The sequence below is a fragment of the Barbus barbus genome (genome assembly GCF_936440315.1).
Source record: "Barbus barbus genome assembly, chromosome: 48".
NCBI lineage: Eukaryota > Metazoa > Chordata > Actinopteri > Cypriniformes > Cyprinidae > Barbus > Barbus barbus.
This window is the reverse complement of record NC_136726.1, coordinates 16,530,174-16,546,795: the sequence shown is the minus strand read 5'-3', so window position 1 is coordinate 16,546,795 and position 16,622 is coordinate 16,530,174. Positions and strand designations below refer to the sequence as shown.

Below are 16,622 nucleotides of genomic sequence, written 5' to 3'. Positions count from 1 at the left end.
TTGTAATGTAACCCTTTTGAGTATATTCTCCAAAGATTCATTCAAATTTGTCCACAATTTCATTTAGTAAATTTACTCTTTTTATTAAATAGGTGGGGGGAGTGAATGTTCAGCGCTCTTCACCCTCAATGCTATGACTGAGGTGCCCTTGAGCAAGGCACCGAACCCCCAACTTTATTTTGTAATGCAACTCTTTTGATTCCATTCACCCAAGATTCATTCAGATTTGTTGAATGATTTGCTTATATATCTTTACAGATTCATTCTCTGGCCCTTTCTGTAGGTTACAGTAGCTGGTCACTCTTTTTCTCAGTCTTTGAAGGCTTCTGTGTATGAAAACGATGATAAAAACAATTATTTGTTTAAACTGAAAAAATGCCACTATTGTTGAGAATCATTGGACTTGATGTGAACAGGCCTTTATTCGCAGACTGCAGAGGAAACTTGTCAAAACTGGCCTGCAGGTTTCTCTTCATGAATCAAACAATAGCCAACAGCACTATCCATTATTGATGGCTGAAATACAAATAACGCTACAGTTTCAGCTTGAAGGTGAACCAACAAACAGCCGTTCCCTTAAGTACTGATGAGTCAGAGGAGACATGTGGGAGAAAGGCTTTACATCATCAGATCTGGGCTAACAGAGTCGGCTGCTTTTTCTCTCACCTCAACCTCTCTCATCCATGCCATCAGCACAGTACAAACAAAAGTGAAAATGAATTTCCACTTTCCAATTTCTACCCGTTAATGGGAGTTCCTCGTGTCCCACCAAACAGCGCACACTTTAAATACCTAATTTTTTTATATTTTAAAACATAAAGGTGAACCAGATGATACAGAAAGTCATAAGCTATTTTCATAATGCAGTACTAGCTTTCTGGATACTACGCAGTATACACTCACTGGCCACTTTATTAGGTACACCTTGCTAGTACTGGATTGGACCCCCTTTTGCCTTCAGAACTGCCTTAATTCTTCATGGCATAGATTCAACAAGGTGTTGGAAACATTCCTCAGAGATTTTGGTCCATATTGACATGATAGCATCACGCAGTTGCTGCAGATTTGTCGGCTGCACATCTATGACGCGAATCTCCCGTTCCACCACATCCCAAAGTTCTCTATTGGATTGAGATCTGGTGACTGTGGAGGCCATTTGAGTAAAGTGAACTCATTGTCATGTTCAAGAAACCAGTCCGAGATGATTTGAGCTTTGTGACATGGTGCATTATCCTGCTGGAAGTAGCCATCAGAAGATGGGTAGACTGTAGTCATAAAGGGATGGACATGGTCAGCAACAATACTCAGGTAGGCTGTGGCGTTTAAACGATGCTCAATTGGTACTAAGGGGCCCAAAGTGTGCCAAGAAAATATCCCCCTCACCATTACACCACCACCACCAGCCTGAAACATTGAGACAAGGCAGGATGGATCCATGCTTTCATGTTCTTTACACCAAATTCTGACCCTACCATCTGAATGTCGCAGCAAAAATCGAAACACGTCAGATCAGGCAACGTTTTTCCAATCTTCTGTCCAGTTTTGGTGAGCCTGCGCAAATTGTAGCCTCCGTTTCCTGTTCTTAGCTGACAGGAGCGGCACCCGGTGTGGTATTCTGCTGCTGTAGCCCATCTACTGTTGTACGAGTGGTTATTTGAGTTACTGTTGCCTTTCTATCATCTCTAACCAGTCTGTCCATTCTCCTCTGACCTCTGACATCAACAAGGAATTTTCGTCCGCACAACTGCCGCTCACTGGATATTTTCTCTTTTTCGGACCATTCTCTGTAAACCCTAGAGATGAAAATCCCAGTAGATCAGCAGTTTTTGAAATAGTCAGACCAGCCGTCTGGCACCAACAACCATTCCACATTCAAAGTCACTTCAATCCCCTTTCTTCCCCATTCTGATGCTCGGTTTGAACTTCAGCAAGTCGTCTTCACCACATCTAGATACCTAAATGCATTGTGTTGCTGCCATGTGATTGGCCGATTAGCAATTTGTGTTACCAAGCAATTGAACAGGTGTACCTATTAAAATGGCCGGTGAGTGCATGCTAAATACTGTACTGATATATGCTTGTTCTGACAAATATTAACTAGAGTAAAGAGTTCTGTAGTTTTTTACATTCTTATTGTACCATTAACCAATCAGTGTTGCATTCATAGTATCCCTTTTCTGGAAATATCCAGTTTCCACTTTTCCTTTTTTTTTTTTTTTTCTTCTCTCAGACTACTTCTCGCTCGACTAAATGTCGCTGATTGTGCCCATCTCCAGCTGATAGAGATTTGAGTAGAAAACGAGGATATAACCTCATTAGCTGAGGCGACGAAAAGCTATTGAGACTGATCCAACTGATCTATCTGTAACCATGGGAGTAAATTGAACTGTCCTGGCTCAGTAAGTTGATCAGGAAGTGTCTCTGGTGTGTGTGTGTGTGTGTGTGTGTGTGTGTGTTTATGTGGTTTATGAGGACACATATTTGTATAATGACATGGGTATGACAGAGGTATTACAATATGAAGGTGGTTTATGAGGACACTGCCTATGTCCCTGTAATTCAAAAGGTTTAAAAAACATACTAAATGGTGTTTTTTCTAAAAATGCACAAAGTCTCCTGTGAGGGCTAAGTTTAGGTGTAGGGTTGGTGTAGGGCAATAGCACACACAGTTTGTTCAGTATAAAAACCATTACGCCTATGGAGAGTCCCCATAAACCACAAAAACCAACGTGTGTGTGTGTGTGTATATATAGGTAGATAGATAGATAGATAGATAGATAGATAGATAGATAGATAGATAGATAGATAGATAGATAGATAGATAGATAGATAGATATTAGGGCAGTCGTGGCCTAATGGATAGAGAGTTGGACTTGTAACCTGAAGGTCTTGGGTTTGAGTCTCAGGTCTGGCAGGGATTGTAGGTGGGGGGAGTGAATAACCAACACTCTCTCCACCCTCAATACCACGACTGAGATGAGACCCTTGAGCAAGGCACCGAACCCCCAACTGCTCCGGGTGTATGTTCACTACTGTATGTTTCAAATTCTGAGTAATTCTGAGTATGGGTTACCATACTTGGCCACACACCACTTCCCTTTCCCCTATATATATATATATATATATATATATATATATATATATATATATATATATATATATATATATATATATATATATATATGGTATTTTATTCATTGTTTATTTGCAGTGTTTGTTAAATGATTTATAAAAATGTAAATTATCATTATTGTTATTATTCATTTAATATTTTAATATTGATTTATATTATAGTTTATTTATTGATTCATATATGTAATATTTAATTGATTTATATGAATGAATTTATTTTTTTTATTCATTATGATTTATAGATAGAGAGAGAGAGAGAGAGAGAGAGAGATAGATAGATAGATAGATAGATAGATAGATAGATAGATAGATAGATAGATAGATAGATAGATAGATAGATAGATAGATAGATAGATAGATAGATAGATAGATAGATAGATAGATAGATAGATAGATAGAGAGAGACAGACAGACAGACAGACTCTCTCTCTCTCTCTCACACACACACACGCACATTTTTATATCAAATTTTAGATCACATCACAGCTTATTGGATGATAAGTGCTGCACACCAAGAATAATACAATTTAAGTAACTCTAGGATTGCTTATTGATTTCTGTGATTATTTTTGCATCAGGTGGCACAGGCAATCGTTTTTATGCCCTTTCCTAATGGTGAGCAAATCAATCATAAGCAAATTATACAAGATCTATATCACACTGCATAATGCTTAGCAACTACACTGAAGACCCATAAAATAGAGAGGGATAGGACGGATGTGACTGGAAGAGAGAGATGGGGCCTTGATAACCCCCCCTTATTTGTCTGGTCAACAGAGCATTACAGTGACAGCACTTCCTCTCTGAGGTGATACTTGTGTCGATTCCTCTCATTGTCAGCCATTTCATCTCCTTATAAATAGTTAATGTGAACAAATGTACAAGACACAGTTTTCTTTCCAAAAACTCCCACTGTTCTGTCATTTCTTGTCTCAGTGAGCATCAAATGCTTTTCTATTTTTCAGCGGGTGATTATAAAGGGGGAGTGACTTGCGTTAATGACTTCATTATAACTTTTTGGATCATAAACCGTATAAATGATGATTGTATTATAATCCGTATACACTTGAACAACAGTATTCTTAATTAAAGCCTTAACTAGCTCTCGCCCGCTGTGAAATAAATGTTTTCAGAGCAGTTAGCATTTGCTTTCTGGAGCGTGATGTGTTTACTTTTGACAATGAGTCAGGAGGCATTTGATTGGATGTTTTTGATGTAGGCGGAATCAAATAGCCCATGGGTATTTAATTTGTGAGGTCGGGTTGAGTCAAGTATTCATTGAGTTTTAAGGTAGGCGAAGTCTAAATGATAATTGGGGATTCTGCTTTTGAGGTGGGCAGAGTTAAATGTCGAAGTCAAATTACCATTCGGTATTTTGTTTTTTTGAGTTGGAGTCAAATGGCTATACTTTACACGAGTTAATTGGTATTTGATGAGCTCCTTGGAGACCAAGATTGCTTTTGCTTTTCTGAGGTGGGTGGAGTCAAAATCATTATTGAGTCAGAATTATTATTGAGTATTATTAGGTTGGGTGCAGCACTTCACACGTTGTTTTAATTATTGACCTGTTTTTTTAATTAGATTTTAATCATAAACCTTGTAGACCAGGATCGTTTTTATTTGGAGCAGTCATAATGGTAATTGAACATCGTGTTTTGTTTTTTTGTTTTTTGTTTTTTAGGTGGGTGGAATCAAATACCCAATGAGCATTCAGTTTAGAGTTGGGTGGAGTCAAAATTATCATTGAGTGTTCTGTTTTTGAGGTGAGTGTTATCAAATACCCAATGAGCGTTCAGTTTTGAGGTGGGTGGAGTCAGAATTATCATTGAGTGGGTGGAGACAAATGCCCAGTGAGCATTCTATTTTGAGATTGGTGAAGTAAAAATCATTGAGTGTTCGGTTTTTGAAGTTGGGTTGATTGAAATTCCCATTTGACTTTGTTTTTGAGGTAGGTGGAGTGAGAATTATTCTGTTTACTGTTTTTGAGGTTGGGTAGACTCAAATGTCCTTTAGACATTCTGTTTAAGGTGGGTGGAGTCAAATACCCAATGAACAATTTGTTTTCAGATGGAGGGGGTCAAAATTACCAATGAGTGTTCAGTTTTTGTGATAGGTGGAGACAAATGCCCAATGAGTGTTTAGTTTTGAGGTGGGTGGAGTCAGAATTATCATTGAGTGTTCTGTTTTTGAGGTAGATGGAGACAAATGCCCAATGAGCATTTTGTTTTGAGGTTGGTGGAGTCTGAATTTTCATTGAGTGTTCGGTTTTTGAGGTTGGGTGGAGTGAAATTTCCATTAGACTTTCAGTTTTTGAGGTAGGTGGAGTCAAAATAACCAATGAGTGTTCGGTTTTTGAGATTGGTTGGAGTAAAATGCCCATTAGACATTCTGTATTTTGAGGTGGTTTGAGTCAAATACCCATTGAACTCAATGATACCTCATTGATTGTTCTATTTTTGAGGTTGGGTGGAGTCAAATTCTCATTAGATATTGTTTTCAAAGTGGGTGGATTGTTATGCTCAGTAGGGATGCACCGAAATGAAAATTCTTGGCCGAAGCCGAGCAAAATTAAACACTGGGCCGAAGATACCGAACATGGTTTTTTGCATTTCTTCCCTCACGTAGGCCTATTTTGCCTTTTTTTTTTCACATTGCATAAATTAAATAGCCAAAATGTGCTTTTTACTGTTTTGTCCTGCTTTTCAAATAAAACAATCTATTACAAAACAACAATTGAAAAATATTGACTTAACACTGAACATTTTTTACATTCTATCAGACACTGTACCAACAGAGCACAATTTAACTTAAAATTAATAAGTTACTAAAACAATATTTTTTGGCCATTTTTGAGACCCCCTTCTTGAATCAGGCATGTTTTTTTTACAGTGCAAACAAATGGACCCTTGCTGAGCAGAAGAGACTTCTTTTAAAACATTAGACTATATTACAGATCCCAATTTGAACACTATGTGTGAATGTTATATTAAATGTATAGAGCTGTTGTAGGGTAATTGGTATTATCATTATTATTCTTTTTTTTTTTTTTTTTTTTTTTACAGAGATGGGGTTGTTGCTTTTTCTTAGATTTTATTTTGGCAGAAACCCGCAGGAAGACTTTTTGTTGACATCAGCATGCAGATATTTAAATGATTCTCATTACGAATTTGGGATGATCTTTTTCACACGTATCACATTGTCACATGTCACATGAGGTGGGTGGAGTTAAATGCCCAATTAGCTTTCTGTTTTGAAGTGGGTGGAGTCAAAGTAATCAATAGCTGGTTTTCCATCACCCTGTTTTAATGCTCATTTTGAAATATCGTATGAGAAACGAGTGATGGAAACACCAAATTTCGAATAAAAATCCCTTAATTCGCAAAAACGTTTTTACGCTCACTTGAGGTGGTTTTTGACTTTGAAAAAGGGTTAATGCGAATAATGGGAGATGGAACTGCATTTTGCGAATAAATTCCTCCAAGCGCATCAAAAAAGTCATGTGACTTTGCGCTATGAGACGGGATAACTTGACTAGCAGCGGACTGATCTCGTTCCACAGCATCTGAAATGTTGTTATGGTCATTCTGAAATGCCTGAGCAAAGTCTGTCATCAAAGTATTTCTGTATAATTGTCTTACACGACTTGTGTTCCCAAACAGCAGCATCCACCTCCGAAAGCAATGACATTTATTGTGTTTCATCTGCTCGCTCTGAGGCGCAATTCATTTTTTATATATGAAAATTATTATATTCAGTAGCTTATCCTAGTTTTCTATAGGCTATTTAGTGCCACTTTACCAGGAAGTGACGATTTTGTTCTCTTTGACTCCTTGGATGGAAACGGTGCTCATTCGCAAATGTTTTATGCGGTATTCCAATCTTGCACAGTTAAATTTGCAACTTTGGTTGGAAACCCTGCTAATGAGTGTTCAGTTTTTGAGGTTGGGTGTAGGCAATTTCCCATTAGCCAATTCATTTTAGTTGGGTGAAGACAAATGCAAATTGAGCTTTCTGTTGTGAAGTGGGTGGAGTCAAGTTCTGATTAGTAGTTTTATTGTGAGGTAAGTAGAGTCCCAATTATCATTTGAGTATTCTGTTTTTTTTTAGGTTTGATGGAGTCAAATGCTATTCTGTTCATGTGTTAATTGGTATTTGATGATGAAATTTATTTTATTATCTCTCTTAAACATTAAACCTGAACTATTGTTTGAATTATTTTTGGTCTTTGAGACCAGGGTTGCTTTGGGCTTCTGCAGAATGTGTCATACACTGCGGTGCACTAGGTGAAATATTGAGAAGTAGACATTTTAAAAGCAGGACATGTTAGAGGGCCTGTCAGTTTTTGGAGTACCATAAAAGAGGACAAAATACTGTTCCACCTCTCAGTTGTCATCAGACGCAAGAGCAGGGAAGTGTTCATAAATTATTTCTGTCAAGAACAAAATGGATCCCCCAAAAAAGAGAGGAAAAACATGAAGTCATTGATGCCTTTCGTAGCAAAATCCTCAGTTTGGTTCATCAAATATTTACGATCTAAATATCAGGCAATGAATACATAATGTCACAACGAGTTGGAAATCCAAGTCAGAAATCGCCTAGTGTAAACATGGCTTGAACAGACAGATGGGTAATGTTGATTTAACTCCCAAGTCATCTCAAATGACATCCAGTGTTTCTTATTTTCTCTACGTAGGTTCACTTTAAACTATGGACAGCTGTAGGGAGGAACAATTTTCTTGCCGTTTCCGCTTTGCTGCCAGCCTGGGGTGCATTGGAAACTGTCCGGAACAACCGTGTTTTGTCGCCTCAATTACAGTAATTTCCTTGTCTCCAGACCCCTAGAATATTTTTTTTTTTTTTACGATAAAACTCTCTGAAGATTGTGACTCTTTGCTTGAACTTCTTCAACAGAGAGCTGCAGCTTTTCTCAGAGACTTTAAAAAGTGGGTTGTATTTATAGTCATGCAGTTCTGTTTGTGGTTTCCATTCATTTTTAATGCATCTAAAGGCATCTTGGTTCAATTGGCGATATCCTCAGAAAAAAGTCTGGTTGAACAAACTGTTTAGAGGCAAAGAAGACTGCAACTTCCATCTTTTGTTTTTGCGCAGCCATTATCGATGTCTATGAAAACAACCATAGCATTTGATAAAAAGCCAGGATGTTTTATCATATATTTTTTTTCTGGAGGCGACTGTGTTTTGCTTCATGCTTCTGCTCAATCCAGATCAAGATTGACCCAAAGAAAGCACACAATAAATCATCAGATGGAGCACCTGTGATCAGAGACTCAACAGTGGCGCTCAGCCGTTTCAAACGCGGCCTATCAATTTGCTAATGTTTGAACATTGTGTCTTATAATTGGCTTTCAGGAACTGAATGTGGGGGAGTCTATAGTTGGCAAGCTGCCTCCAAATGCCAGTAGGATTTTGTCAGGAGATAAAGCTCAGCTGCTGCTCGCTCTCTAATCAACAGACTGGTTGCGCGGTACGCTTGATAGCTCTGTTCATTGCCGACCTTTCAGTAACCTGTAAAGGTAGACGCTGATATGGAAACGTCACAATTCTGCCGTTTTTAACTTTCGCACAGATACACAGGCATGCACAGAGACAGACAGATTGGTTATCTTGTCTTCAAACAGATAGGTAAGCTGAATCAGATATTGAATCGCAAACTCAGATGGTTTTTGATGTTACTTTGATCCCTGGAAACACGTTAAAGAGCTCATGAAATCCAAATGGGACTTTTAGTTAGTTTAAAGTTGACTTTTTGTCTTTGTAATCGCTTTTTTCTTTTGATTTATTTCAGTAATCGCTGTTCTCTCACCGCTGAGGACCTCAACAGACAGTGGCTGAAGCCGGACCTTAATTTAAGCCCCACAATTTACCACACCAAAGGCTTCCTCTATTACCTCAACAGCATAGGCAGGACTCCACTGGTAAGTTTCCATTAAATCTCGCTGCACTGTAACTGACCTATTGAATCCTAAAGTTCCACTAGGGGCTCGCCGGAAATTGCTCCATGATCTCGGAGCTTTCCGCTTCCAAATGCAGGTCAGGGATGACCAAATCCATAAATGTGTGTTAGGGGCCACCGATGGATATTAGACCGTACAGACTGAAGCAGGCCTAGGTGGATCTAAGTGCTTCGTTGTTTATCAGAAAACAACTGAAGTTTGAAATGACTACTATTGTGAATTGGATTAAATGAACCATGTTACAAAAATTATGAAATCACGACTTTTGTAAATGTGTGACTAGATACGTTACCATTGCGCCTAATTTACAAAGTTTTAATTTACTAAATTAATAATTTGCCTCAGCTGGCTGATGAAATGAAACTAGGGAGATCAAATCATTAAATAATACAATGTAAATAATTTGTGATTTTATATTTTTGTAGTTAATACATTTATGTATACAGTGCCTATAGAAAGTCTTCATACCCCTACATTTTTTTTCACATTGTTTTATGTTGCGTTATTATGTTAAACAGCTTTAACCTGTTAACTGTCCGTTCCACTTTTTGAGTATAGGCCTGAAAATGACATTTCCAACTTAAATTGTTATAAATTTTGAATGGTTTGGAGCAGATACTTAAGGTTGGTCTCTTTTTAAAGAAGACACTTAGCAGATTATTTTAGAGGTGAAAACAGTTATAAAAATTATATTACATATTATGGAAGTTTAAGTTTATGAAAATATAAAATTTTAAAATTTATATTTTATGTAAAATATATATTTTACAGAACATGTTTTACTCTAAAACTGCTAGAAAATCAAAACCAAAAATCTGAAGAAGTTGTGTTCCACATTTGAGGTCGATATCTCAAAAAAATGAGCTTTCAGTGAAATTTTGTTTGGGCGTAGTACCAAGCTTTTCCACTAGATGACAATCAAACCCCATTAGTAATCATATAAGCTCTATTTCCATATATGGTTTGAGTGATCTGAAACATGTTTGTTCCATTCTTTTCTCAATATTTATGACGTAGACATCACATTCAGAAGTATTAAAGGAGGTATGGCAGTATTTGATATCAATTCATCCTCTAAAAAACACATAAAAGACATGCAACAAGAACCCTGGATGTACGTTATAGTTCATGCTGCATCAAAAATTGAGAACCTATTGTTTTTTCTTTATATTCGAAACACTTTTAGATCTTTTTTTTTCCTCAAAAAATAGAATGTTATCTTTTGAACACTTGACATGAACATGAATGGCTGATTTTTCATGATTTTATATATGTATCACTATTTCAAAGTAAAGGTCAGTTCTCGCTCTCCGAGTCTGATGAGTACTCTTCTTACAAATGAATAAATTACGGTTGCTCTGTAAAATATAAAAAAAATCAGTCACCAAATATGAGTCTTTAAGCTTTCAAACGATATATAGTTTGTCAAGATTGCTTTAGGTTCAGACTAAGATATTACTGTTTAAAACATGTAATGGCAAGTGTTTTAAATTACTTTTTTTTCCACATAAATCTACACCCCACTTGTCACGAGTCCGGGCTGCAGTTCTTCCTTTCTCCACTAGAGGTCACCATCTCCCGGACTCCACTCCCCTAACTCCTCACACCTACCGCATCATTCACCTGACACTCATTATTACACCCTCAGCTGTTCCCCATTGCCACAGACTATATAGTCTCCCCTCTCTCACCACTCTGCCTGGGTGAATTAATTGTTATTTGGTGTACATGGTAATGGTATTATTGTAGTCCCGCAGCGGCGGAGCCCCTGTCACGAGTCTGGGCTGCAGTTCTTCCTTTCTCCACTAGAAGTCACATCTCCCGTCCTCCCGGACTCCACTCCCCTAACTGCACACACCTGCCGCATCATTCACCTGACACTCATTATTACACCCTCAGCTGTTCCCCATTGCCACAGACTATATAGTCTCCCCTCTCTCTCCATTCTGCCTGGGTGAATTAATTGTTATTTGGTGTACATGGTAATGACATGGGTCCAGCAGGGAGGTTGCTCAACATCCGCCAGGGAGACCGGAGCATGGAGGAGTATGCCAGGGACTTCGTTAGAGGAGCTTGGCGGTCGGCTACTGAGAAGACCTGTCTCATGGTCTTTTTCTGGGGTGGCCTAGTCTTTTATGCCATACTGGACCCCCGAGGAGTCGCTGGAGGACTACATAAACCTGGCTCTGCATTTGAGCGGCTCGGCCTTCAGGGTGGAGTTAGCTGCAGAGTCCGTTCTCAGTTCTCCCGATGCGGCGATCCAAGGGGTGTCAGAAGCCTCGTCGGCCGCACCCAGTACCTCGCGCCCGTTCCCGGAGCGTCCTGGGCTGATACGCAGCGTGCAGGAACCTCCGCTGATGACGGTGCGAGCGGCGCGGCTTGCTCGCGGTCCTCCCGAGGTGACGGGGCCCGCCCACAAGGCTTCCGAAGCGGCGGTGCCCGCTCACGAACCTCCCGAGGCAGCGGAGCTCACTTTAGGACTTCCCGAAGTGGCGGAGCCCGCTGATGTTCCCTCCGAGGCAGCGGAGCTCGCTTCAGGCCTTCCCGAGGCGGCGTAGCTCACTTTAGGCTTTCCCGAAGCGGCGGTGCCCACTCACAGATCTCCCGAAGCGGTAGGGTCCACTCACAGTTCCCCTGAGGCAGCGGTATCCGCTCACAAAGGTCCCGAGATGGGGATGCCCGCTCACGATCCTCCCGAGACAGCGGTGTTCGCTCACAACGCTCCCGAGGCTGTGGTGCTCGCTCACGATCCTCCCATTGCGGCGGTGCCCGCTCACGATTCTCCCAAAGCGGCAGTGTCCGCTCACAGTTAATACTATAAATCTGCTTTGACACAATCTGCATTATAAAAAGCGTTATATACTGTAAATAATGGTGACTTGATTTGACTAAAGGATTCAATAACTCACACAAAAAGACATTCACTTGTTGTTTCGATCGTGAGTGAATCAGAGGTTTTGAATGAGTTGCGTAAATGAATAAGTGACTCACTCATAAAGGCGTCCCAGCGTTCCAATTCACATATGTACCCTAAATAGTATTCAAGATTAATAATCCAGAAAATATTTGGCATGGATATTATGCAAATTGGGATGCAGGAACTTGTTTTGTTTGTGAATTTAAAGTTGAACAAATCAATTGTGTAAATTATTTAGTGACTCATTCATTAAAATACTCATTTGTTTTGTTCCAGAATTAAAGGGGTGGTTGACTGTTTTTTTTCTAGGCTTGATTGTGTTTATGGGATGCAGTCTAAAGGTCATTGCACACTGAGTCCGAAATTTTCACGTGTTTTTCCGTTTTTTCGTATTCCCCATCCTTTCCTGTCAAAATGCATGCTACGGATGCAAAAACGCAGAAAATCAAACCTGATCTGATTTTTTTTTGACGGACGAAAGTTTAGGAGGCAGTGTGCAAATGTGATTGACACAATGTGAGGTCGTATTTATTTTTTAGTGCAGTGACCTTAACGTGTTCATGCACATTTTTTAAAAAAACACTCTGTCCCTTCTCTGATAAACGCGCTAATAATTTCCTGCTTTCCTCCCTCAGAAATACGCAATGGGCTGAGATTGGTCAGCTGGCCCAGTGTGTTGTGATTGGCTAAACCACCTCTAGTGTGCGTCTAAACGTCACACCCCTCACCTCAGCGGCATGTGCTCCGGTTGTATTGTAAACAATGGCGTAAAAGCACGGCTCTTAATGGGATGTTTGTTTGTTGTTGTCTCAAACTTTTAGATGTTAATTGTGAAATGTGAATACTACTGCTTCTGCTAGGTTTTAATATACGGTTTTATCCTGATTAAAGCTTTAATACAGAACGGGAACCGCACGCGCATTCATGTATAATGCTTCTCATAGCTATGTGGAAATGAGTGTATAAATGGAACAGAGCTGAGCTGATGATCTGAGTGAGAGAGAGCTGCAGAGCGTGTGTAGAGCAGGGAACGCAAGGACCAGTATTAAGAACGTTGCTTTAGAACATTCATTTTGAAACTTGTGAATCATATATGAATAGATTTTTACATGCACCCCTAGTTTTCTCTTCCTCTTCTCTAAAGCAGCGCAGCATGGCCTCGCCCCATTTGCTGCTTGTTCCTGGGGGGCGGGGTTTATCTGGGTTTGTTACATCACAAACCCGGGAAGTAATAGTAGTCCCTACGAACAGTTTTTGTAGGCATTAAACTGACATAGTTTTAAAAGACATTTAAAAGATATCTCCGTTTGCATTGAACTTTAAGCTTCGTAACTTTGCAGATATTGTTTATGCTCAGACAGCAACATTATAGACTAACTAACGTTAAAAAATGAAATCACAATCAACCACCCCTTTAAGTTTTTTTTTTAATTAATCACTTGAGTAAAGGATTCAATGACTCTTTCATAAAGAGTCACTTGTTTTGTCCCTGAAACAAATCTGCATTGTGAATGAATCAGTAGAGTAAATTATTCAATGATACACTCATAAAGACAGTCACTTGTTTCATTTCTGAATTATGCAGAGGTTTTGAATGATTTAGCTGAATAAATTATTTGATGCCTCACCAATAAACGCAGTCACTGCTGCCACCTACTGGCATATTTGTAACCTGCAGAAAGAGTCACGGCTGAAGTTTTAGACAGCCTCTAGTTCACGTCTTCAAACAGAATTAAGAGCTTTTTTATTTTTAGTCAGATCTATTCATAGAGTCTTGACTGGTGCCTTTGAGCTTCTCCTGATGCTGTTAGAGCACTAAAGAATAAATTCTATCTTTTAACTCAACTCGTCCCTGTTCACTCCCTGTCCTTTTTCAAAAGACACTTCTCGGGAAATGGAGTAATGGACTACTGCTTTATCTATGCAAGTCAGTGGGGGAAAAAAACAAAGCAACAGAAGTAGGTTCGCCAGCACTTTTGAGAGAACATGCTTGTGAAAATGGTCGAGCAATCTAGGACGTCATGACCTAAACTGATGCTTGCCATTCGAAAGCTACATCTGTACTACCTTAAAATAAATTATGTAATTAAATTAATTCATTCAGAATAGCATGAAAATGACCATTGTCGGTCCTGTAATGAAGCAGGAATGTTGCAAAGAACCGAAGAACATTAGTGCTAGCAGGAGTGCTTTGACACAATTAGCCAGATTTACATATCAATTACACTATAATTCATGTTTAATCACAGTAATAATTATGCACCGAACATGGTCAAAGGAACATTGTCATTTCCCCAAAACCTACACTCGAAAAAACACGACCTGTGCAGTTAAAGAATGAGGAAGGAGCCCTCTTGTTGAGCCTTTACAAAAAGGCTCATCGCTATGCACTGTCTCCAATTAACAGCTGCACTGTCAAGAGACAAAATTTGAATTAGAGTCAAAGCGCAATGCATTGTCTAGCATTTTATTCCCCTCGTCGTACGTGTCTGTCTGTTATGTCACAAGATTAATTATGTTTGGCTCAGTCTAAAGTTAGCGCTGCATTGCTGTCGTGTCAGAAATTCCAAAAAGACAGCTTTGTTTCCGCCTGACACTTGACCTCCTCATCTTTGGCCATTATTTGTGTACAATATTGCTGTTTCACTATAGATTTTTTTAAAAACTGCTGTGCTATTACATTTCACAGGTGTTTTGCGATTACCATGGTCACTCCAGGAAGAAGAATGTGTTTCTGTATGGCTGCAGTATGAAGGAAACCCTGTGGCAATCTGGATCTCCCATTAACACGGCCTCCCTGAAAGAAGACCCAGGATACAGGGTATGCTTACTGTATGATAAAAGAAAATCACAAATGAGATATCTCTTTAATTTCTCATATGTTTCTCCAGGGTGATCTGTCCCAAAACTTTTGAATGGTAGTGTTCACATTCATTCTCATTTGCTTCTATTTTTATTGCTCCTATTTTAGAAGAAACATCTTAAACAAAGTTGATTCTTCAAAGTCACATAACTGAGAACTCAATTACATCTCCTGAGCTACGAAAGAGCAACCTTACAGTAATAAAATCTATTTCACAGCGTCTGCTGTATCTATTTTTGCTCTCACAGGAAGAGCCAACAATGCATGATATGTTTTAGTGTCCTTATTTTACAGTATCATTATATATACAGTGAGAGTACTTTTTTTGTCTGATTTATTGTTTTCTGATTGGCACGGTTGTTTCCATCCTCCATGAAACTTTTATTTCTGAGCCAGCTTTGAAGTTTAGTGCTGAACGAAGTTTCTCCCCAACATACAGGCTGTGACGAATTGTGTTAAAGGATAGTTTAAAGGCATATGTAAATCTGTGGAATCTGTAATGTGGAAAATATTGCATCGCTAGCTGCTGTCTGACTGATGTCTGCCATCTATGCAAAGAAGTCTCTTAAACTAAATATACACAAAACTAGAACTGAAAACAGTTGCATAAAATGCAAATAAAATGAAATACATGGTTCTTTTTTAAAACTCATATATTGTTTGTATTGACAGACTATCGCTAAAACTCTGGACCGAATAGCTCCTGCATTCTCCTTCAACAACTGCAACTATCTGGTGGAAAAGTCTCGGGCATCCACAGCTCGGGTGGTCGTTTGGAGGGAGATCGGAGTCCTCCGAAGCTACACCATGGAAAGCACTTACAATGGCTGCAATCAAGGCATCTACAAGGTTAGCCAGTTAATGATTAATTTTACTTCTTTATAGTTTTGATAAATGGCACTGTATTTTTGCATGCAGCATTTTGGCACAATTATTGCACTTATTCACTAACCTACCAAAAAAGTTGCTAAACACGTGCTAAATGCTCACTGTGTCATTTGTAACTGTCATACTTTGTCAAAGCATTTTTTAAATAATTCACAAAATATAATGCTGTTTGGATGCAATTAATGTAAAGACAGAAAGAAGGTGGTAACTGGAATTTTATTTAAAAAAAAAAAAGAGTTTACTCCAGTGTCATATAATTTATCAGAAACAGTTGTGTTCCTTAATATTTTTATGGAAATTGTGATATTTCTTCTAGATTCTTTGATTAAGTGAAGTAAAGTGACATACATACTGCCAAGTATGGTGACCCATACTCGGAATTCGTGCTCTGCATTTAACCCATCCAACGTGCACACACACAGCAGTGAACACACACACACCGTGAACACACACCCAGAGCAGTGGGCAGCCATTTATGCTGCGGCGCCCGGGGAGCAGTTGGGGGTTCGGTGCCTTGCTCAAGGGCACCTCAGTCGTGGTATTGAGGGTGGAGAGAGTGCTGGACATTCACTACAATCCACCTACAATCCCTGCCGGCCCGAGACTCGAACCCACAACCTTTGGATTACGAGTCCGACTCTCTAACCATTAGGCCACAACTTCCCTAATAATGCTGTTAAAAGAACAGAACAGCATTATTTAGATGAATGAAATATAAATCTCTATAAATATCTTTACTGTCACTCAATTTAAAGTGTACTGAAAGTAATAATTTTATTTTAAAAAATAAAAATCTCACAGACCCCAAACTTTTGAATGGTAGTATATATTTTCTAGAAATGATGGC

The 16,622-nt window shown here is 39.0% G+C and overlaps 1 protein-coding gene across 1 annotated transcript in view; it reads left to right on the top strand.

The window, feature by feature from the left end:
- The window catches only part of LOC306866353 (cytosolic carboxypeptidase 4-like), a 153,620-nt gene that overhangs the window by 97,370 nt on the left and 39,628 nt on the right, over positions 1 to 16,622 (top strand). Inside the window, exons 19-21 of the mRNA XM_079411511.1 lie at positions 8,939 to 9,068; positions 14,714 to 14,845; positions 15,560 to 15,736. Coding sequence (XP_079267637.1) covers positions 8,939 to 9,068; positions 14,714 to 14,845; positions 15,560 to 15,736 — 439 coding nt within the window. The remainder of the gene's footprint in view (positions 1 to 8,938; positions 9,069 to 14,713; positions 14,846 to 15,559; positions 15,737 to 16,622) is intronic.